The 23,832-nt window shown below is 60.0% G+C and overlaps 2 protein-coding genes across 4 annotated transcripts in view; both read right to left on the reverse strand.

Annotated features, from left to right (window-relative positions):
* Window positions 1–1,335, reverse strand: part of LOC138098482 (DDB1- and CUL4-associated factor 8-like) — a 36,449-nt gene extending 35,114 nt beyond the window's left edge. The window contains exon 1 of the mRNA XM_068995052.1: window positions 1,217–1,335. The gene's annotated coding sequence lies outside the window, so the exon portion shown is untranslated. The remainder of the gene's footprint in view (window positions 1–1,216) is intronic.
* A 2,422-nt stretch (window positions 1,336–3,757) lies between these two features.
* On the reverse strand, window positions 3,758–22,230 carry PEX19 (peroxisomal biogenesis factor 19). 3 transcript variants are annotated; one of them, XM_068995114.1, is made up of 8 exons: window positions 22,126–22,230; window positions 17,393–17,478; window positions 17,156–17,300; window positions 11,883–11,968; window positions 11,620–11,778; window positions 4,497–4,669; window positions 4,366–4,410; window positions 3,758–4,048 (listed from the first exon to the last, which is right to left on the reverse strand). In XM_068995114.1, the coding sequence occupies exons 1-8, from the start codon at window positions 22,184–22,186 to the stop codon at window positions 3,763–3,765; spliced, it is 1,041 nt and encodes a 346-aa protein (XP_068851215.1). In that variant the 5' UTR covers window positions 22,187–22,230; the 3' UTR covers window positions 3,758–3,762. The 3 variants fall into 3 exon arrangements, with proteins under 3 accessions (XP_068851215.1, XP_068851214.1, XP_068851217.1); XM_068995113.1 differs by having other exon boundaries at window positions 17,156–17,321; XM_068995116.1 differs by having other exon boundaries at window positions 3,904–4,048; window positions 4,493–4,669; window positions 17,156–17,321.
* Between the last annotated feature and the right edge of the window lie 1,602 nt (window positions 22,231–23,832).

Below are 23,832 nucleotides of genomic sequence, written 5' to 3' on the forward strand. Positions count from 1 at the left end.
ACTCCCAGGAAATCCCAGGAAATCCCAGGAAATCCCTGGGGGATCCCAAATTTTTGGGGACCCCCTGGTTCCCAGGAAATCCCAGAAAATCCCCGAAAATCCCAGAAAATCTCCTCAATCCCTGGGGGATCCCAAATTTTTGGGGACCCCCCTCAATTCCCAGGAAATCCCAGAAAATCCCAGAAAATCCCTGGGGGATCCCAAATTTTTGGGGACCCCCCCCTCAACTCCTGGACATTCCCGATTTTTGGGGACCCCCCCCCCCAATCCCTGGGGACCCCCCAGGGCTGTTCTGGAAGGGCCCAGAATGAGGAGCTTTGGATTTTGGGGGGGGGGTGGGAGGGGGGCCCCAAAACCCCCCCAAAGTCTCAGGGATCCCCCAAAACCTCCAGAACCGCCTCAAGACCCCCCCCCAAAAATTCCGGGATTCCCCCCTGAACCCCCCCAAAAAATCTCCGGGATCCTTCACAGACCCCTCCCCTCCCCCCCCCTTCCCAAATTCAGGGGGCCCCAAAAAAACTCAAGGACCCCCCCCCAAATATTCGGGGACCCCTCCCAAACCCTTCCAAAGGCTTGAGGATCACCCCAAAAAAATCCCAGACCCCTCCCAGGCCCCCAAAAAATCACAGACACCCCCCCCCCCACACCCCAAAAAACTCAGGGACCCCTCCAGGTCCCCCCAAATATTCAGGGACCCCCCCCCGAACCCCCAAAGGCTCAAGGCCCCCCCCAAAACACTCAAGGACCCCTCAAAGAGACCCCCAAAAGATCAGGGACCTCCCCCTCGCACCAGGACACCCCAAAAACTTGAGGGGGCCCCCCCCAAACACTCAAGGAGCCTCCCCAAGGGGTCCCCTCAAGGCTCAGGGCCCCCCCAAAGGCTGAGGGACCCCCAGGGACCCCCCAAACCCCCCCCCCCCAAGGCTCAGGGCCCCCCCCAGGGGTGATCAGGGCCCCCCTGAGGGCCCCCAAAAGGCTCCGGGCCCGCCCCCCAAGGGCCCCCCAAAGGCTCCGGGACCCCCCAAAACTCCTCCCCGTTACCCCCGTTACCCCCTCAGGCCCCGCTGAGCCCCCCCGGGATCCCCCCCCCCCCCCGTCCCCTCCCCTCCCCCACCGCCGGGCCCGCCCCCGCCCCGCCCCCCGCCCCGGGGGTGGGGAAGGCCCGAGGCCGCTGGGGCCGCGTCCGGACAGGGAGCGGCGGAGGCCGCGCACCGACCCGAGTGTCCCGGAAGGTCCCGGCGGCTCCCGGACGGTGCCGGGGGGGTGCGGCCGGGCTCAGTGGCGGCCGCCGCGGGCCCCCCCGGCCGCTCCAGCGCCGGCCCCGGCACCGGGCCCCGCCGCCGCCATCTTTAACGCGCCGCCCCCGCCGGCTCGCTTGGCGGCACCGACCGACGCTTTTACGGCACGGCGGGCGGCGCTTTACGGCAGCGGCCGCCGCGCGACACCGCCGGGGGGGGGGGCCCCCCCCCGAACCCCGGCGTTGCCATGGGAACGGTGCCCCCCCCACCCCCCGGCGTTGCCATGGGAACGGTGCCCCCACCCCCCGGTGTTGCCATGGGAACGGTGCCCCCCCCCACCCCCCGGTGTTGCCATGGGAACGGTGCCCCCCCCACCCCGCGGTGTTGCCATGGGAACGGTGCCCCCCCCATCCCCCGGCGTTGCCATGGGAACGGTGCCCCCCCACCCCGCGGCGTTGCCATGGGAACGGTGCCCCCCCCCCCCCACCCCCGGTGTTGTTGTGGGGCCGCTCCGCGTCCCCAGCGCTGTTGTAGGGTCACCCCTGCTCAGGGGCGCTGCTGGGGTGCTGTAGGGCGGCTTCAGGCCCCAATGTTCGCGCGGGGTCACCCCGTGTCCCCCCCTTATTGTTGGGGGGTCACCTCTGGTTAGGGTCACTCTGTGTCCCCCCCAGTGTTATCACTGTAGGGTCACCCCTATTTAGGGTCACTCCGTGTCCCCCCCACTGTTGTAGGGTCACCCTGTGACCCCCAGTGTTGTAGGGTCACCCCTGTGTAGGGTCACTGTTGTCCCCCCCCCAATGTTACTGTAGGGTCACCCCCTGTTTAGAGTCCCCTCCCCCCCATAATGGCCCTGTAGGGTCACCCCCCGTTTCTGTAGGGTCACTCTGCCCCTCCCAATGTCGCTATAGGGTCACCCCTATTTAGGGTCACCCCGTGTCCCCCCCACTGTTGTAGGGTCGCCCTGTGACCCCCAGTGGTACTGTAGGGTCACCCCTGTGTAGGGTCACTGTTGCCCCCCCCCCAATGGCCCTGTAGGGTCACCCCCCGTTTCTGTAGGGTCACTCTGCCCCTCCCAATGTCGTTATAGGGTCACCCCTGTTTAGGGTCACTCTGTGTCCCCCCCACTGTTGTAGGGTCCCCCCCTTATTATTGTAGGGTCACCCCTGTGTAGGGTCACTGTTGTCCCCCCCCAATGTTACTGTAGGGTCACCCCCTGTTTAGAGTGCCCTCCCCCCCATAATGGCCCTCTAGGGTCACCCCCCGTTTCTGTAGGGTCCCTCTGCCCCTCCCAATGTCGCTGTAGGGTCACTCCTGGTTAGGGTCACTCTGTGTCCCCCCCTTATTACTGTAGGGTCACCCCTATTTAGGGTCACTCCATGTGCCCCCCAGTGTTATCACTGTAGGGTCACCCCTATTTAGGGTCACTCCGTGTCCCCCCACTGTTGTAGGGTCACCCCTGTGACCCCCAGTGTTGTAGGGTCACCCCTGTGTAGGGTCACTGTTGTCCCCCCCCCAATGTTATTGTAGGGTCACCCCCTGTTTAGAGTCCCCTCCCCCCCAATGGCCCTGTAGGGTCACCCCCCGTTTCTGTAGGGTCACTCTGCCCCTCCCAATGTTGCTATAGGGTCACTCCTGGTTAGGGTCACTCCGTGTCCCCCACAGTGTTATCACTGTAGGGTCACCCATATTTAGGGTCACCCCGTGTCCCCCCCAGTGTTGTAGGGTCGCCCTGTGACCCCCAGTGGTACTGTAGGGTCACCCCTGTGTAGGGTCACTGTTGCCCCCCCCCAATGGCCCTGTAGGGTCACCCCCGTTTCTGTAGGGTCACTCTGCCCCTCCCAATGTCGTTATAGGGTCACCCCTGTTTAGGGTCACTCTGTGTCCCCCCCACTGTTGTAGGGTCCCCCCCTTATTATTGTAGGGTCACCCCTGTGTAGGGTCACTGTTGTCCCCCCCCCAATGTTACTGTAGGGTCACCCCCTGTTTAGAGTGCCCTCCCCCCCAATGGCCCTGTAGGGTCACCCCCCGTTTCTGTAGGGTCCCTCTGCCCCTCCCAATGTCGCTGTAGGGTCACCCCTGCTTAGGGTCACTCTGTGTCCCCCCCTTATTACTGTAGGGTCACCCCTATTTAGGGTCACTCCGTGTCCCCCCCAGTGTTGTAGGGTCACCCCTGTGTAGGGTCACTGTTGCCCCCCCCCAATGGCCCTGTAGGGTCACCCCCCGTTTCTGTAGGGTCACTCTGCCCCTCCCAATGTCGCTATAGGGTCACCCCTATTTAGGGTCACTCCGTGTCCCCCCCAGTGTTGTAGGGTCGCCCTGTGACCCCCAGTGTTGTAGGGTCACCCCTGTGTAGGGTCACTGTTGTCCCCCCCCAATGGCCCTGTAGGGTCACCCCCCGTTTCTGTAGGGTGCCTCTGCCCCTCCCAATGTCGTTATAGGGTCACCCCTGTTTAGGGTCACTCTGTCCCACCCCAATGTCCCTTTAGGGTCCCCCCGTCCCCATTCCCAGGCCGAGCTGCTCCCGTCACCAACACTTTATTGGGGACACCGTGGGGGCGAGGGGGGGACACCACCCCAAATGGGGGCCCCTGCGCCCCCCACCCCCCAAAAACCCCACAAATTGGGGGGAGGGGGGAGGTCCCAACCCCCCCCCCTCCCCCCCCCGGCTCCTCTTCATCCTCTTCATCCTCATTAAGGACTCATTTAGGGCCGGACGAGTCAGGGGGCGCGGGGATCCCAAAGTTCCCCTACATGAGCCGGCACTGCTCCCCACTGACCCCCCCCGGCAGCTCCAGGTTGAATCCGGGGGGCTGCAGGGGAGGGAGGGAGGGGGGGGGGGTCACACCGGGGTCCCCCCAAATCTTCCAGGGTCACCCCAAATCGATGGGATCACCTCCGTTCTATAGGGTCACCCCAAAGACATGAGATCACCCCAACCTTATGGCATCACCCCAAACCTTTAGGGGTAAGCCCAAATCTTTTGAGGTCACCGCAGAATCTCCGAGGTGACCCCGAAATCTCCGAGGTCACCCCGAAATCTCCGAGGTGACCCCGAAATCTCCGAGGTCACCCCAAAATCTCCGAGGTGACCCCAAATCCTTTTAGGGTGGGGTCCCCAAACACTCACCGTGTCCCCCACCAGCTCCTTGGGGGGGTGGCCCAGGTCCTGCAGCTGTGAGGGGACACGGAGGAGGAGGGGGGGGGGGGTCAGTGTAGGGCCGGGCGTTTTTGGGGTGCCCCCGTGCCCCCCGTACCTGCTGCATCAGCTCCAAGAGGGTCTCGAAGCGCTCCCGGCGCTGCCCCTCGGGCTCCCCGGGCCGCTCCCGCTCCAGCTCCGCGCAGATCCGGAGCATCAGCGCCTGCTGCGCCCGGAACCGCTCCCGCTGCTCCGGGGCCAGCGCCGGCCCGTGCTGCCGCAGCCACTCCGGGTACTGGGGGGGACAGCGGGGTCACCGTGGGGACCCCCCTGGAACCCCAAAATCCCACCGGGACCGCTCACGCTGCTCCGGGAACAGAGGGGTCACCGTGGGAACCGACCCGGGACCCCCCTGGAGCCCCCAAAATCCCACCGGAACCGACCCGGGACAGCGAGGGGACAGCGGGGTCACCGTGGGAACCGACCCGGGACCCCCAAAATCCCACTGGGACCGCTCCGGCTGCTCCGGGGACAGCGGGGTCACCGTGGGAACCGCCCTGGAACCACCCCCGGACCCCCCAAATTCCACCGGAACCGCCCCGGGGCAGCGGGGGGACAGCGGGGTCACCGTGGGAACCGCCCCGAAACCCCCCTGAAACCCCCAAATTCCACCGGAACGGCTCCGGGACAGCGAGGGGACAGCGGGGTCACCGTGGGAACCATCCCGGGACCCCCCCGGACCCCCAAATCCCACCAGGACCGCTCCCGCTGCTCCGGGGACAGAGGGGTCACCGTGGGAACCGACCCGGGACCCCCAAAATCCCACCGGAACCGCCCCGGGACAGCGAGGGGACAGCGGGGTCACCGTGGGAAACCCCTGGAACCCCCAAATCCCACCAGAACTGCTCCCGCCGCTCCGGGTACTGGGGAGTCACCGTGGGAACCGCCCGAAACCCCCCTGAAACCCCCAAATTCCACCGGAACGGCTCCGGGACAGCGACGGGACAGCGGGGTCACCGTGGGAACCGATCCGGGACAGCGGGGTCACCGTGGGGACCGCCCCAAAACCTCCCTGGAACCCCCAAATCCCACCGGAACCGACCCGGGACAGCGGGGGGACAGCGGGGTCACCGTGGGGACCCCCCTGGAACCCCCAAATCCCACCGGGACCGCTCCCGCTGCTCCGGGGCCAGCGCCGGCCCGTGCGGCCACAGCCACTCCGGGTACTGGGGGATACAGCGGGGTCACCGCGGGGACCGCCCCAAAACCTCCCTGGAACCCCCAAATCCCACCGGGACCCGCCCCGGGACAGCGAGGGGACAGCGGGGTCACCGTGGGAACCGCCCTGAAACACCCCCGGGAGCCCCAAATCCCACCGGAACCGCCCCGCGACAGCGGGGGGACAGCGGGGTCACCGTGGGTACCGACCCGGGACCCCCAAAATCCCACCGGAACCGCTCCGGCTGCTCCGGGGACAGCGGGGTCACCGTGGGAACCGCCCTGGAACCACCCCCGGACCCCCCAAATTCCACCGGAACCGCCCCGGGGCAGCGAGGGGACAGCGGGGTCACCGTGGGAACTGCCCTGAAATCCCCCTGGAACCCCCAAATTCCACCGGGACCGCTCCCGCTGCTCCGGGGACAGCGGGGTCACCGTGGGAACCGCCCCGAAACCCCCCTGGAACCCCCAAATCCCACCGGAACCGCCCCGGTACTGGGGGGGACAGCGGGGTCACCGTGGGAACCCCCTGGAACCCCCAAATCCCACCAGAACTGCTCCCGCCGCTCCGGGTACTGGGGAGTCACCGTGGGAACCGCCCGAAACCCCCCTGAAACCCCCAAATTCCACCGGAACGGCTCCGGGACAGCGACGGGACAGCGGGGTCACCGTGGGAACCATCCCGGGACCCCCCCGGACCCCCAAATCCCACCGGGACCGCTCCCGCTGCTCCGGGGACAGCGGGGTCACCGTGGGAACCGCCCTGGAACCACCCCCGGACCCCCCAAATTCCACCGGAACCGCCCCGGGGCAGCGGGGGGGACAGCGGGGTCACCGTGGGAACTGCCCTGAAATCCCCCTGGAACCCCCAAATTCCACCGGGACCGCTCCCGCTGCTCCGAGGACAGCGGGGTCACCGTGGGAACCGCCCCGAAACCCCCCTGGAACCCCCAAATCCCACCGGAACCGCCCCGGTACTGGGGGGGACAGCGGGGTCACCGTGGGAACCCCCTGAAACCCCCAAATTCCACCGGAACGGCTCCGGGACAGCGAGGGGGACAGCGGGGTCACCGTGGGAACCATCCCGGGACCCCCCCGGACCCCCAAATCCCACTGGGACCGCTCCCGCTGCTCCGGGGACAGCGGGGTCACCGTGGGAACCGACCCGGGACCCCCAAATCCCACCGGGACCGCTCCCGCTGCTCCAGGGACAGCGGGGTCACCGTGGGAACCGACCCGGGACCCCCAAAATCCCACCGGGACCGCTCCCGCTGCTCCGGGGCCAGCGCCGGCCCGTGCGGCCACAGCCACTCCGGGTACTGGGGGGGACAGCGGGGTCACCGTGGGGACCACCCCGAAACCTCCCTGGAACCCCCAAATCCCACCGGGACCGCCCCGGGACAGCGGGGGGACAGCGGGGTCACCGTGGGGACAGACCCGGGACAGCGGGGTCACCGTGGGAACCGCCCTGAAACACCCCCGGGACCCCCAAAATCCCAACCTCTCCGGCTGCTCCGGGGACAGCGGGGTCACCGTGGGGACCCCCCAGGAACCCCCAAAATCCCACCGGGACCGCTCCCGCTGCTCCAGAGACAGTGGGGTCACCGTGGGAACCGACCCGGGACCCCCAAATCCCACCGGAACCGCCCCGGGACAGCGGGGTCACCGTGGGGACCACCCCGAAACCTCCCTGGAACCCCCAAATCCCACCGGGACAGCGAGGGGACAGCGGGGTCACCGTGGGAACCACCCCGAAACCCCCTGGAACCCCCAAATTCCACCGGAACCACCCCGGGACAGCGAGGGGACAGCGGGGTCACCGTGGGAACCATCCCGGGACCCCCCCGGACCCCCAAATCCCACCGGGACAGCGGGGTCACCCCCACGGGACCCCCGAGGGAACCCCAACATCCCGCAGGAAAGGGGGAAATGTCCCAGCACGGCCCAAGGGGGGACAGGGACGGACCCCAGGGACCCCAAGTTTTTGGGGGACCCCTCCCCCCCTCAGGTTTTTGGGGTGCCTCCTTCTCGGGGATCTCCTTGAGGGAGGGGTAGAGCTCGTCCTTGGACACCCCCAGGAGCTCCCCAGCTTTTCAGGGAGCCTCCCCCCAATTTCAGGGACTCCCCCCAGGTTTTTTTGGGGTCCCCTGCCCGTTTTTTGGGTATTTTTGGGGTGGATTTCAGTAATTTTGGGGGGGTTTTGAGGTCCCCAATTTCATTTCTGGGCTGAATTTTAGGATTTTCGGGGTCACTCACACAGATATCTGCAGTTGAGCCATCACAGACCAAATTTTGGGGCGTTTCTGCTCCATTTTCACCCCATTTTTGAATGGATTTCCCCCATTTTTAACCATTTCTGACTATTTTGGGGGGCGCTTCTGGGGGTTTTTGAGGACGCTGATCCCATTTTTGGGGTGAATTTTAGGATTTTTGGGGTCACTCACACAGATATCTGCAGCTGAGCCAACCCAGACCAGATTTTGGGGCGTTTCTGCTCCATTTTCACCCCATTTTCGAGTGGATTCCCCCCATTTTTAACCATTTCTGAGTGTTTTGGGGGCACTTCTGGGGGTTTTTGAGGACGCTGATCCCATTTTTGGGGTGAATTTTAGGATTTTCGGGGTCACTCACACAGATATCTGCAGCTGAGCCAACCCAAACCAGATTTTGGGGCGTTTCTGCTCCATTTTCACCCCATTTTTGGGTGGATTCCCCCCATTTTTAACCATTTCTGAGTGTTTTGGGGGGCACTTCTGGGGGTTTTTGAGGACGCTGATCCCATTTTTGGGGTGAATTTCGGGCTCCCACCTTCTCAGTGATCTCCTTGAGGGAGGGGCAGAGCTCGTCCTTGGACACCCCCAGGAGCTCCCCAGCTTTTCAGGGAGCCTCCCCCCAATTTCAGGGACTCCCCCCAGGTTTTTTGGGGTCCCCTGCCCGGTTTTTTGGGTGGATTTCGGTAATTTTGGGTGCTTTTTGAGGTCCCCAATTTCATTTCTGGGCTGAATTTTAGGATTTTCGGGGTCACTCACACAGATATCTGCAGTTGAGCCATCACAGACCAGATTTTGGGGCGTTTCTGCTCCATTTTCACCCCATTTTCGAGTGGATTCCCCCCATTTTTAACCATTTCTGAGTGTTTCGGGGGGCACTTCTGGGGGTTTTTTGAGGTGGCTGATCCCATTTTTGGGGTGAATTTTAGGATTTTCAAGGTCACTCACACAGATATCTGCAGCTGAGCCATCACAGACCAAATTTTGGGGCGTTTCTGCTCCATTTTCACCCCATTTTCACCCCACTTTCAGGTGGATTTTCCCCATTTTTAACCATTTCTGACTATTTCGGGGGGCGCTTCTGGGGGTTTTTGAGGACGCTGATCCCATTTTCGGGGTGAATTTCGGGCTCCCACCTTCTCAGTGATCTCCTTGAGGGAGGGGCAGAGCTCGTCCTTGGACACCCCCAGGAGCTCCCCAGCTTTTCAGGGAGCCTCCCCCCATTTCAGGGACTCCACCAGGTTTTTTGGGGTCCCCTGCCTGGTTGTTGGGTATTTTTTGGGTGGATTTCAGTAATTTTGGGGGGTTTTTGAGGACCCCAATTTCATTTCTGGGCTGAATTTTAGGATTTTCGGGGTCACTCACACAGATATCTGCAGCTGAGCCAACCCAGACCAGATTTTGGGGCGTTTCTGCTCCATTTTCACCCCATTTTCGGGTGGATTCCCCCCATTTTTAACCATTTCTGACTATTTTGGGGGGGCGCTTCTGGGGGTTTTTGAGGACGCCGATCCCATTTTCGGGGTGAATTTCGGGCTCCCACCTTCTCAGTGATCTCCTTGAGGGAGGGGCAGAGCTCGTCCTTGGACACCCCCAGGAGCTCCCCAGCTTTTCAGGGAGCCTCCCCCCAATTTCAGGGACTCCCCCCAGGTTTTTTTGGGGTCCCCTGCCCGGTTTTTGGTCATTTTAGGGGGTTTTTGAAGTCCTCAATTTCATTTCTGGGCTGAATTTTAGGATTTTTCAGGGTCACTCACACAGATATCTGCAGCTGAGCCATCACAGACCAAATTTTGGGGCGTTTCTGCTCCATTTTCACCCCATTTTCACCCCACTTTCAGGTGGATTTTCCCCATTTTTAACCATTTCTGACTATTTTGGGGGGCGCTTCTGGGGGTTTTTGAGGACGCCGATCCCATTTTCGGGGTGAATTTCGGGCTCCCACCTTCTCAGTGATCTCCTTGAGGGAGGGGCAGAGCTCGTCCTTGGACATCCCCAGGAGCTCCCCAGCTTTTCAGGGAGCCTCCCCCCAATTTCAGGGACTCCACCAGGTTTTTTGGGGTCCCCTGCCTGGTTGTTGGGTATTTTTTGGGTGGATTTCAGTAATTTTGGGGGGTTTTTGAGGACCCCAATTTCATTTCTGGGCTGAATTTTAGGATTTTCGGGGTCACTCACACAGATATCTGCAGCTGAGCCAACCCAGACCAAATTTTGGGGCGTTTCTGCTCCATTTTCACCCCATTTTTGGGTGGATTTCCCCCATTTTTAACCATTTCTGAGTGTTTTGGGGGGGCGCTTCTGGGGGTTTTTGAGGACGCCGATCCCATTTTCGGGGTGAATTTCGGGCTCCCACCTTCTCAGTGATCTCCTTGAGGGAGGGGTAGAGCACATCCTTGGACACCCCCAGGAGCCCCCCAGCTTTTCAGGGAGCCTCCCCCCAATTTCAGGGACTCCACCAGGTTTTTTGGGGTCCCCTGCCCGGTTTTTGGGTATTTTTTGGGGTGGATTTCAGTAATTTTGGGGGGGTTTTGAGGTCCCCAATTTCATTTCTGGGCTGAATTTTAGGATTTTCGGGGTCACTCACACAGATATCTGCAGTTGAGCCATCACAGACCAAATTTTGGGGCGTTTCTGCTCCATTTTCACCCCATTTTCGAGTGGATTCCCCCATTTTTAACCATTTCTGACTATTTTGGGGGGCACTTCTGGGGGTTTTTGAGGTGGCTGATCCCATTTTTGGGGTGAATTTTAGGATTTTCGGGGTCACTCACACAGATATCTGCAGCTGAGCCATCACAGACCAGATTTTGGGGCGTTTCTGCTCCATTTTCACCCCATTTTCGGGTGGATTTCCCCCATTTTTAACCATTTCTGAGTGTTTTGGGGGGCGCTTCTGGGGGTTTTTGAGGACGCTGATCCCATTTTTGGGGTGAATTTCGGGCTCCCACCTTCTCAGTGATCTCCTTGAGGGAGGGGCAGAGCTCGTCCTTGGACACCCCCAGGAGCTCCCCAGCTTTTCAGGGAGCCTCCCCCCATTTCAGGGACTCCCCCAGGTTTTTTGGGGTCCCCTGCCCAGTTTTGGGGTAGTTTTGGTCATTTTAGGGGGTTTTTGAAGTCCTCAATTTCATTTCTGGGCTGAATTTTAGGATTTTTCAGGGTCACTCACACAGATATCTGCAGCTGAGCCATCACAGACCAAATTTTGGGGCGTTTCTGCTCCATTTTCACCCCATTTTCACCCCACTTTCAGGTGGATTTTCCCCATTTTTAACCATTTCTGACTATTTTGGGGGGCGCTTCTGGGGGTTTTTGAGGACGCCGATCCCATTTTCGGGGTGAATTTCGGGCTCCCACCTTCTCAGTGATCTCCTCGAGGGAGGGGCAGAGCTCGTCCTTGGACACCCCCAGGAGCCCCCCAGCTTTTCAGGGAGCCTCCCCCCATTTCAGGGACTCCCCCAGGTTTTTTGGGGTCCCCTGCCTGGTTGTTGGGTATTTTTTGGGTGGATTTCAGTAATTTTGGGGGGTTTTTGAGGACCCCAATTTCATTTCTGGGCTGAATTTTAGGATTTTCGGGGTCACTCACACAGATATCTGCAGTTGAGCCATCACAGACCAGATTTTGGGGCGTTTCTGCTCCATTTTCACCCCATTTTCGAGTGGATTCCCCCCATTTTTAACCATTTCTGAGTGTTTCGGGGGGCGCTTCTGGGGGTTTTTGAGGACGCCGATCCCATTTTCGGGGTGAATTTCGGGCTCCCACCTTCTCAGTGATCTCCTTGAGGGAGGGGTAGAGCACATCCTTGGACAGCAGGGACTCCATGATGCTGCGCATGACGGGCAGGACGCCGTCCCCGCCGCCCTCCTCCAGCCCCAGCCCCTCCAGGGCCTTTGCCAGCTCCTCCTCCGAGCCCGGGGAATTCTGTGGGATCCCCGGGATCCTGTGAGCCCCCCCTGGAACCTCTGGAATTCCAGGAGAACCCCCTCCCCCCCTCCCCCAGGATCCCAGGGGAAGGGTGGGAATACCTGGAGGTCATTGGAATTCTTGGCCAGCCCGCTCAGGGTCTCCTTGAGGCAGGAGGTGAATTCCTGCTGCGAGGCCACGTCGCTGCCTGGGGATAATGGGAATAATGGGAATAATGGGAATAATGGGGGGTCCTGCTGGGGTGTTGGCTGGGGGAACCCAATCCCAAATAGGATTAGGAATGGGGGTTGGGAATGGGGGGACATCAGGGACCCCACCTGGGTCTTGTCTTGGTGATCCCGATCCCAAATGGGACAATTCCAAATGGGATTGGGATGACACTGGGGAGCCCAGCCTTGGAGATCCCAATCCCAAATGGGACAATTCCAAATGGGATTGGGGTGACACTGGGGAGCCCAGCCTTGGAGATCCCGACCCCAAATGGGACAATTCCAAATGGGATTGGGGTGACACTGGGGAGCCCAGCCTTGGAGATCCCGACCCCAAATGGGACAATTCCAAATGGGATTGGGATGACACTGGGGAGCCCAGCCTTGGAGATCCCGACCCCAAATGGGACAATTCCAAATGGGATTGGGGTGACACTGGGGAGCCCAGCCTTGGAGATCCCGACCCCAAATGGGACAATTCCAAATGGGATTGGGGTGACACTGGGGAGCCCAGCCTTGGAGATCCCGACCCCAAATGGGACAATTCCAAATGGGATTGGGGTGACACTGGGGAGCCCAGCCTTGGAGATCCCGACCCCAAATGGGACAATTCCAAATGGGATTGGGGTGACACTGGGGAGCCCAGCCTTGGAGATCCCGACCCCAAATGGGACAATTCCAAATGGGATTGGGGTGACACTGGGGAGCCCAGCCTTGGAGATCCCGACCCCAAATGGGACAATTCCAAATGGGATTGGGGTGACACTGGGGAGCCCAGCCTTGGAGATCCCGACCCCAAATGGGACAATTCCAAATGGGATTGGGGTGACACTGGGGAGCCCAGCCTTGGAGATCCCGACCCCAAATGGGACAATTCCAAATGGGATTGGGGTGACACTGGGGAGCCCAGCCTTGGAGATCCCGACCCCAAATGGGACAATTCCAAATGGGATTGTTGGGATTGGGGTGACACTGGGGAGCCCAGCCTTGGAGATCCCGACCCCAAATGGGACAATTCCAAATGGGATTGGGGTGACACTGGGGAGCCCAGCCTTGGAGATCCTGATCCCAAATGGGACAATTCCAAATGGGATTGGGGTGACACTGGGGAGCCCAGCCTTGGAGATCCTGACCCCAAATGGGACAATTCCAAATGGGATTGGGATGACACTGGGGAGCCCAGCCTTGGAGATCCCGACCCCAAATGGGACAATTCCAAATGGGACTGGGATGACACTGGGGAGCCCAGCCTTGGAGATCCCGACCCCAAATGGGACAATTCCAAATGGGATTGGGATGACACTGGGGAGCCCAGCCTTGGAGATCCCGACCCCAAATGGGACAATTCCAAATGGGATTGGGGTGACACTGGGGAGCCCAGCCTTGGAGATCCCGACCCCAAATGGGACAATTCCAAATGGGATTGGGGTGACACTGGGGAGCCCAGCCTTGGAGATCCCGACCCCAAATGGGACAATTCCAAATGGGATTGGGGTGACACTGGGGAGCCCAGCTTGGTCTTGCCTTGGAGATCCCGACCCCAAATGGGAATCCCAGGGGGCTGAGGGATTGGGAATGGGGGTCAGGAAGGGGGGGGGGGATGCCGGGTACCCCAGTTGGGTCTTGTCTTGGGGACCTCAAATGGGGGTCCCGAGGCCCTGGGGGACACTGGGACCTCTGGAGTTCCCCACTCTTGGGGGAACGTTCCCAAATGTTCCCACGTGTCCGTGGCGGCCCCAAAAACTCCAACCATTCCAGTTTTGGGGTACCCAGGAAGGCCCAGAGGAGCCTCTGGCCCTGAGCCCAACCGGGGAGCCCCAAACCCCTGTCCCACCCCAGAAAGACACCAGGGAGGATCTGGGGGGTGGGAACGGGGATTGGGAATGGGGACTGGGAATGGGGACTGGGAACGGGGACTGGGGACTGGGAATGGGGACTGGGGACTGGGATCAGGGACTGGGAATGGGGACTGGGAACGGGGACTGGGAATGGGGACTGGGGACTGGGAATGGGGACGGGGGACTGGGAATGGGGACGGCGACTGGGGAATGGGGACTGGGGACTGGGAATGGGGACGGGGGACTGGGAATGGGGACGGCGACTGGGGACTGGGGACGGGGACTGGGAATGGGGACTGGGATCAGGGACGGGGAACGGGGACTGGGAACGGGGACTGGGAATGGGGACTGGGATCAGGGACTGGGAATGGGGACTGGGAACGGGGACTGGGAACGGGGACTGGGAACGGGGACTGGGAATGGGAATGGGGACCAGGAACTGGGAACGGGGACTGGGAACGGGGACTGGGAATGGGAATGGGGACCAGGAACTGGGAACGGGGACTGGGAACGGGGACTGGGATCAGGGACTGGGAACGGGGACTGGGAATGGGGACTGGGAATGGGGACCAGGAACTGGGAACGGGGACTGGGAACGGGGACTGGGGACTGGGAACAGGGACTGGGAACGGGGACTGGGAATGGGGACTGGGAATGGGGACTGGGGACTGGGAACGGGGACTGGGAATGGGGACTGGGAATGGGGACTGGGATCAGGGACTGGGATCAGGGACTGGGATCAGGGACGGGGAACGGGGACGGGGAACGGGGACTGGGAATGGGGACTGGGAATGGGGACGGGGGACTGGGAACGGGGACTGGGAATGGGGACTGGGAACGGGGACTGGGAACGGGGACTGGGGACTGGGAACGGGGACTGGGAATGGGGACTGGGGACTGGGGACTGGGAATGCAGACTGGGAATGGGGACCAGGAACTGGGATCAGGGACTGGGAATGGGGACTGGGAATGGGGACTGGGGACTGGGGACGGGGACTGGGAATGCGGACTGGGAATGGGGACCAGAAACTGGGATCAGGGACTGGGAATGGGGACTGGGAATGGGGACTGGGGACTGGGATCGGGGACTGGGAACGGGGACTGGGAATGGGGACTGGGAATGGGAATGGGGACTGGGAACGGGGACTGGGAATGGGGACTGGGAATGGGAATGGGGACTGGGAACGGGGACTGGGAATGGGAATGGGGACCAGGAACTGGGATCGGGGACTGGGAACGGGGACTGGGATCAGGGACTGGGAACGGGGACTGGGAACGGGGACTGGGATCAGGGACTGGGAACGGGGACTGGGAACGGGGACTGGGACTGGGGACTGGGGACTGGGAATGCAGACTGGGAATGCAGACTGGGAATGGGGACCAGGAACTGGGATCAGGGACTGGGAACGGGGACTGGGAATGGGGACAGGGAATGGGGACCAGGAACTGGGATTGGGGACTGGGAACGGGGACTGGGAACGGGGACTGGGGACTGGGAATGGGGACTGGGAATGGGAATGGGGACCAGGAACTGGGAACGGGGACTGGGAATGGGGACTGGGATCGGGGACTGGGATCGGGGACTGGGAACGGGGACTGGGGACTGGGAACGGGGACTGGGAATGGGGACTGGGAATGGGGACTGGGAACGGGGACTGGGGACTGGGAACGGGGGACTGGGAACGGGGACTGGGAATGGGGACTGGGGACTGGGAATGGGGACTGGGGACTGGGATGAGGGACTGGGAACGGGGACTGGGAATGGGGACTGGGGACTGGGATGAGGGACTGGGAATGGGGACTGGGAACGGGGACCGGGAACTGGGATCAGGGACTGGGAATGGGGACTGGGAACGGGGACTGGGAACGGGGACTGGGGACTGGGAACGGGGACTGGGAACGGGGACTGGGAATGGGGACTGGGGACTGGGAACGGGGACTGGGAATGGGGACTGGGAATGGGGACTGGGAATGGGGACTGGGGACGGGGACTGGGAATGGGGACCAGGAACTGGGATCAGGGACTGGGAATGGGGACTGGGAACGGGGACTGGGAATGGGGACTGGGAACGGGGACTGGGGACTGGGACTGGGGACTGGGAATGGGAATGGGGACTGGGAATGGGGACTGGGGACTGGGAACGGGGACTGGGAACGGGGACTGGGAATGGGGACTGGGGACTGGGAACGGGGACTGGGAATGGGGACTGGGAACGGGGACTGGGGACTGGGATGAGGGACTGGGACTGGGGACTGGGGACGGGGACTGGGAATGGGGACCAGGAACTGGGATCAGGGACTGGGAATGGGGACTGGGAACGGGGACCAGGAACTGGGATCGGGGACTGGGAACAGGGACGGGGAATGGGGATAGGGACCCCTCCATGGATTTGGAACAGGGACTGGGAACGGGGACTGGGATCTGGAACAGTGACCAAGAACAGGGACAGGGAACAGGAACAGGGGTCAGGAACGATGACTGGGAAAGGGAACAGGGACTGGGATCAGGATCAGGGACAGGGATCAGGGACAGGGATCACGAACAGGGATCAGGAACAGGGACTGGGATCAGGGACAGGGACTGGGATCAGGGACTGGGATCAGGAACTGGGATCAGGAACTGGGATCAGGAACAAGGACTGGGATCAGGAACAGGGATCAGGGACTGGGATCAGGAACAGGGATCAGGAACAGGGATCAAGAACAGGGATCAGGGACTGGGATCAGGGACTGGGATCAGGGACTGGGATCAGGAACAGAGATCAAGAACAGGGAATCAGGAACAGGGATCAGGAACAGGAATCAGGAACAGGGATCAGGAACAGAGATCAAGAACAGGGATCAGGAACAGGGATCAGGGACTGGGATCAGGGACTGGGATCAGGAACAGGAATCAGGAACAGGGATCAGGAACAGAGATCAGGAACAGGGATCAGGAACAAGGACTGGGATCAGGAACAGGGGATCAGGAACAAGGACTGGGATCAGGAACAGGGAATCAGGAACAGAGATCAGGAACTGGGATCAGGAACTGGGATCAGGAACTGGGATCAGGAACAAGGACTGGGATCAGGAACAGGGATCAGGAACAAGAACAGAGATCAAGAACTGGGATCAGGAACAGGAATCAGGAACAGAGATCAAGAACAAGGAATCAGGAACAGGGATCAGGAACAGGGATCAGGGACTGGGATCAGGGACTGGGATCAGGAACAAGAACAGGGATCAGGAACTGGGATCAGGAACAGGGACTGGGATCAGGAACAGGGATCAGGACCAGGGCATTCCCACCCCATTATCCCCACCCCCACCCCCACCCCCACTCACCGACTTTCCCGGCAGCTTCCGAGAGCTTCTGGAACTGCTCCACGAGCTGCGGCTCCTGCCGGGCCAGCTCCTCCATGGCCTCCTGGAACTCGGTGGCCGCCTGGGCCGCCAGCTCGCCCTCGAAGAGCTCCTGGAAGAACCTCTCCTGCTGGGAGAACAGCGAGCCCTGGGCACGGGGTCAGCGCGGCCCCGCGGCCCCAAAAGCGGCGGCAATGGGGGATTTTTGGGGGGTCCCACCTTGGCGGAGTCGGCGGCGGGGGAGGGGGGAGAGGAGGAGCCGGGAGGGGGAGGGGGGCGGCTCTGCTCGAAGTCATCCAGGGCACCTGCGGGGGGGAGGGGGGGAATGGGGTGGGGGACCCCAAGAAAGGGTTGGGAAAAAAGGGGGGGATTGTGCAGCTCAGAGGGGGTGGGAGAGAGCGCGCACCCCATAAACGGCAGCTTGAGAAGCGTGTTGGGGAAATGTACCCTGGAAAATGTACCCCAAAAAAGGTACCCCGAAAAATGTACCCTGAAAACTGTACCCCAAAAAATGTACCCCAAAAAATATACCCCTAAAAATGCACCCCTAAAAATGCACCCCTAAAAATGTACCCCTAAAAATGCACCCCTAAAAATGTACCCCTAGAAATGTACCCCTAGAAATGTACCCTGAAAACTGTACCCCAAAAAAGGTACCCCGAAAAATGTACCCTGGAAAATGTACCCCAAAAAAGGTACCCCTAGAAATGTACCCTGAAAACTGTACCCCAAAAAAGGTACCCCTAAAAAGGTACCCCTAGAAATGTACCCCAAAAAATGTACCCCAAAAAATATACCCCTAAAAATGCACCCCTAAAAATGTACCCCTAGAAATGTATCCCAAAAACTGTACCCCTAAAAATGCACCCCTAAAAATGTACCCCAAAAACTGTACCCCTAAAAATGTACCCCTAGAAATGTATCCCTAGAAATGTATCCCAAAAACTGTACCCCAAAAACCACCATCACTGATTGTACCCCAGAAACTGTACCCTAAAACTGTACCCCTAAAACTGTACCCCTAAAAATGTACCCCAAAAAAGGTACCCCTAGAAATGTACCCCGAAAACTGTACCCCAAAAAATGTACCCTGAAAACTGTACCCCAAAAAAGGTACCCCTAAAAATGTACCCCTAGAAATGTACCCCGAAAACTGTACCCCTAAAAATGTACCCCTAAAAATGCACCCCTAAAAATGTACCCCAAAAACTGTACCCCTAAAAATGTACCCCTAGAAATGTATCCCAAAAACTGTACCCCAAAATCCACCATCACTGATTGTACCCCAAAAACTGCACCCCAAAACTGTACCCCTAGAAATGTACCCCTAAAAATGTACCCCGAAAACTGTACCCCAAAAAAGGTACCCCTAGAAATGTACCCTGAAAACTGTACCCTAAAAAAGGTACCCCAAAAAAGGTACCCCTAGAAATGTATCCCAAAAACTGTACCCCAAAAACCACCATCACTGATTGTACCCCAAAAACTGCACCTCAAAACTGTACCCCAAAAAAGGTACCCCTAGAAATGTACCCTGAAAACTGTACCCCAAAAAAGGTACCCCAAAAAAAGGTACCCCTAGAAATGTACCCCTAAAAATGCACCCCTAAAAATGCACCCCTAAAAATGTACCCCAAAAACTGTACCCCTAAAAATGTACCCCTAGAAATGTATCCCTAGAAATGTATCCCAAAAACTGTACCCCAAAAACCACCATCATTGATTGTACCCCAGAAACTGTACCCTAAAACTGTACCCCTAAAACTGTACCCCAAAAAATGTACCCCTAGAAATGTACCCCGAAAACTGTACCCCAAAAAATGTACCCTGAAAACTGTACCCCAAAAAAGGTACCCCTAAAAATGTACCCCTAGAAACGTACCCCTAGAAATGTACCCCGAAAACTGTACCCCTAGAAATGTACCCCTAGAAATGTACCCCAAAAAATGTACCCCAAAAAATGTACCCCTAAAAATGCACCCCTAAAAATGTACCCCAAAAACTGTACCCCTAAAAATGTACCCCTAGAAATGTATCCCAAAAACTGTACCCCAAAAAATGTACCCCTAGAAATGTATCCCAAAAACTGTACCCCAAAAACCACCATCACTGATTGTACCCCAAAAACTGCACCCCAAAACTGTACCCCAAAAAATGTACCCCTAAAAATGTACCCCAGAAATGTATCCCAAAAACTGTACCCCTAAAAATGTACCCCAAAAACTGTACCCTAAAACTGTACCCTAAAAATGTACCCCTAAAAGTGTACCCCTAAAAACGTACCCTAAAGACTGTACCCTAAAAATGTACCCTAAAAATGTACCCCTAAAAGTGTACCCCTAAAAATGTACCCCAAACACTGTACCCTAAAACTGTACCCTGAAAATGTACCTCAAAAACTGTACCCTAGAAATGTACCCCCAAAAACCGTACCCCAAAAACTGTACCCCGAAAACTGTACCCCAATAACCGCCATCACTGATTGTACCCTAAAAACTGTACCCCAAAAACTGTACCCCCAAACTGCACCCTGCTAACTGTACCCTAAAAATGTACCCCAAAGACTGTACCCTAGAAATGTACCCCCAAAAACTGTACCTCAAAAACTGTACCCCAAAAACTGTACCCCAAAAACCACCATCACTGATTGTACCCCAATCTGAAACTGCACCCTAAAAATGTACCCCAAAAACTGTACCCTAGAAATGTACCCCAAAAACTGTACCCCAAAACTGTACCCCAAAGACTGTACCCCAATAACCCCCACCACTGATTATACCCCAAAACTGCACCCCAAAACCGTACCCCGATAACTGCACCCCAATAACCCCCATCACTGACTGTACCCCAAAACTGCACCCCGATATCCCCAACCCCAATAACTGCACGCCAACAACCCCCATCCCAATTGCACCCCAGTAACTGCACCCCAAGAAGCCCCAAATCCCACAGCACCCCCCAATCTCCAACCCCACCACACCCCACAAACTGCACCCCAATAAACCTCGGCCCTATTGCACCCCAAACTTATCCCCCCCCACAGCCCCACTGCAGCCCCATAACTGCACCCCAATAACCCCCAGCCCCACTGCGGCCCCATAACTGCACCCCAAGAATCCCCAGCCCTATTGCAGCCCCATAACTGCACCCCAAGAATCTCCAGCCCTATTACAACCCAATAACTGCACCCCAATAACCCAAATCCCACTGCACCCCAATAGCCCCCACCCCTAATTGCACTTCAAGAACTGCACCCCAAAACCCTCAGCCCCCTCACATCCCCCCGTACCCCAATAACCCCTCAGCCCCCTGTACCCCAATAACCCCCGAGCCCCCCGTACCCCAATAACCCCCGAGCCCCCCCCACCCCAATAACCCTCCCAGCCCCCCGTACCCCAATAACCCCCCTCACATCCCCCTGTACCCCAATAACCCCCCTCACATCCCCCCGTACCCCAATAACCCCCCCAACCCCCCGTACCCCAATAACCCCCGAGCCCCCCCATACCCCAATAACCCCCCCAGCCCCCCGTACCCCAATAATGCCTGAGCCCCCCCCACCCCAATAACCCCCCAGCCCCCCGTACCCCAATAATCCCTGAGCCCCCCCGTACCCCAATAGCCCTCCCAGCCCCCCCGTACCCCAATAACCCCCAGTCCCTGTACCCCAATAACCCCCCAGCCCCCCGTACCCCAATAACCCCCCAGCCCCCCCGTACCCCAATAACCCTCCCAGCCCCCCCGTACCCCAATAACCCCCCAGCCCCCTGTACCCCAATAACCCCCAACCCCTGTACCCCAATAACCCCCCCAGCCCCCCGTACCCCAATAACCCTCCCAGCCCCCCCATACCACAATTACCCCCCAGCCCCCCGTACCCCAATAATCCCTGAGCCCCCCCGTACCCCAATAGCCCTCCCAGCCCCCCCGTACCCCAATAACCCCCAGTCCCTGTACCCCAATAACCCCCCAGCCCCCCGTACCCCAATAACCCCCCAGCCCCCCCGTACCCCAATAACCCCCCAGCCCCCCGTACCCCAATAATCCCCGAGCCCCCGTACCCCAATAACCCCCCCAGCCCCCCGTACCCCAATAATCCTTGAGCCCCCCCCACCCCAATAACCCCCCAGCCCCCCGTACCCCAATAACCCCCCAGCCCCCTGTACCCCAATAACCCCCCAGCCCCTCCTGATCTCCCCACCCCCATTGCCCCTCCCGATCCCTCCTCACCCCAAAAACCCCAGGCCCCCCCGACCCCCCTCACCCCAAAGACCCCCGACCCCATTGCACCCAACAACCCCCGAACCCCAAAACCTCCAACAACTCCCGGCCCCTCCCAATACCCCCCCTTATCCCCAGGTCCCCCCGTGCCCCCCTCACCCCAAAGACCCCCCGACCCCATTGCACCCAACAAACCCCAAAACCCCCAATAGCCCCGGGCCTCCCCGGACCCCCCCTCACCCCAAAGACCCTGTACCTCCCCCCTCACCCCAAAGACCCCCGACCCCATTGCACCCAACAAACCCCGAAATCCCAACAACCCCCAGCCCCTCCCAAGCCCCACTCACCTCAAGGCCCCCCCGTGCCCCCCTCACCCCAAAGACCCCCGACCCCATCGCACCCAACAAACCCCGAGCCCCAAAACCCCCAACAACCCCTGGCCCCTCCCGACCCCCCCTCACCCCAAAGACCCCTAAGCCCCCTCACCCCAGGGTCCCCCCTGACCCCACTGCACCCAACAAACCCCAAAACCCCCCACAACCCCCGGTGCCTCCCGAACCCCCTCTCACCCCAAGACCCCCCCGTGCCCCCCTCACCCCAAAGACCCCCGACCCCATTGCACCCAACAAACCCCAAAACCCCCAACAGCCCCCGGCCCCTCCCGACCCCCCCTCACCCCAAAGACCCCCCCCGTGCCCCCCTCACCCCAAAGACCCCCGGTCCCCCCTCACTCTCCAGCAGCTCCTCCAGCTCCGGGTCGTGCCCCGGGCCCGGGCCCGGCTCCGCCGCCATCTTGGCCCGCTCCGCCCTCCGCCGCCAGGGGGCGCTGCCGCGGGGACACGCCCCTTTCCCGCCCACAGGGGAGGCCACGCCCCCTCGGCCGGCCCGGCCCCCTGCAAAACCCGGAACCGGATCGGGGACGGGGACGGGAACGGGAAACAGGGACCGGGATAAGGGACCGGGATAAGGACCGGGAAAAGGGACCGGGAAAAGGGACCGAGCTGGCGCGATTTAAATATTTAAATATGTAGATCAAGAGAAGCGTTATTGGTCTAAAAATCTCTCCATCAACTCAGGTTCAACTCGCTACAAAGCGTGGCCTGGAAAGGGACCGGGAGCAATGGCGGGGACCTCTCCATGGACCGGCAGCAGTGACTGGGGAACCCCGTCACAGATTTTGGGGTCCCTGTCCCGGGGTCCCAGATTTTGGGGTCCCCGAGGTCCCAGATTTTGGTAGCGCAGAGCACGAACATCCCAGATTTTGGGGTCCCTGTCCCGGGGTTCCAGATTTTGGGGTCCCTGAGATCCCAGATTTTGGGGTCCCTGTCCCGGGGTTCCAGATTTTGGGGTCCCTGAGGTCACAGACTTTGGGGTCCCTGTCCCGGGGGTCCCAGATTTTGGTAGCCCAGAGCGTGAACGTCCGAGATTCTGGGGTCCCTGAGGTCTCCGAGGTCCCAGATTTTGGGAGCCCAGAGCTTGGACGCCCCAGATTTTGGGGTCCCTGGTCCCTGAGGTCCCAGATTTTGGGAGCCCAGAGTGTGAACGCCCCAGATTTTGGGGTCCCTGGTCTCTGAGGTCCCAGATTTTGGGAGCCCAGAGTGTGAACGCCCCAGATTTTGGGGTCCCCGAGGTCCCAGATTTTGGGGTCCCTGGTCCCTGAGGTCCCAGATTTTGGGGTCCCTGCGGTCACAGACTTTGGGGGCCCAGAGCGTGAACGCCCCAGATTTTGGGGTCCCCGAGGTCCCAGATTTTGGGGTCCCTGTCCCGAGGTCCCAGATTTTGGGGTCCCCGAGGTCCCAGATTTCGGGAGCCCAAAGCTTGGACGCCCCAGACTTTGGGGTCCCTGAGGTCCCAGATTTTGGGAGCCCAGAGCTTGAATGTCCCAGATTTTGGGGTCCCTGTCCCTGGGGTCCCCGATTTTGGGGTCCCTGAGGTCCCAGATTTTGGGGTCCCTGGTTCCAGAGGTCCCTGATTTTGGGGTCCCTATCCCGGAGTCCCAGATTTTGGGGTCCCTGCGGTCACAGACTTTGAGGGCCCAGATCTTGAACGTCCCAGATTTTGGGGTCCCCGAGGTCCCAGATTTTGGGGTCCCTGAGGTCCCGGGGTCCCAGATTTTGGGAGCCCAGACCTTGGACCCCCCAGATTTTGGGGTCCCTATCCCGGAGTTCCAGATTTTGGGGTCCCCGAGGTCCCAGATTTCGGGAGCCCAAAGCTTGGACGCCCCAGACTTTGGGGTCCCCGAGGTCCCAGATTTTGGGGTCCCTGTCCCTGGGGTCCCCGATTTTAGGGTCCCTATCCTGGAGTCCCAGATTTTGGGGTCCCTGAGGTCCCAGAATTTGGGGTCCCTGGTCCCTGAGGTCCCAGATTTCGGGAGCCCAAAGCTTGGACGTCCCAGATTTTGGGGTCCCTGTCCCTGAGGTCCCAGATTTCGGGAGCCC

The sequence above is a fragment of the Aphelocoma coerulescens genome, chromosome 25 (assembly GCF_041296385.1).
Source record: "Aphelocoma coerulescens isolate FSJ_1873_10779 chromosome 25, UR_Acoe_1.0, whole genome shotgun sequence".
Lineage (NCBI taxonomy): Eukaryota > Metazoa > Chordata > Aves > Passeriformes > Corvidae > Aphelocoma > Aphelocoma coerulescens.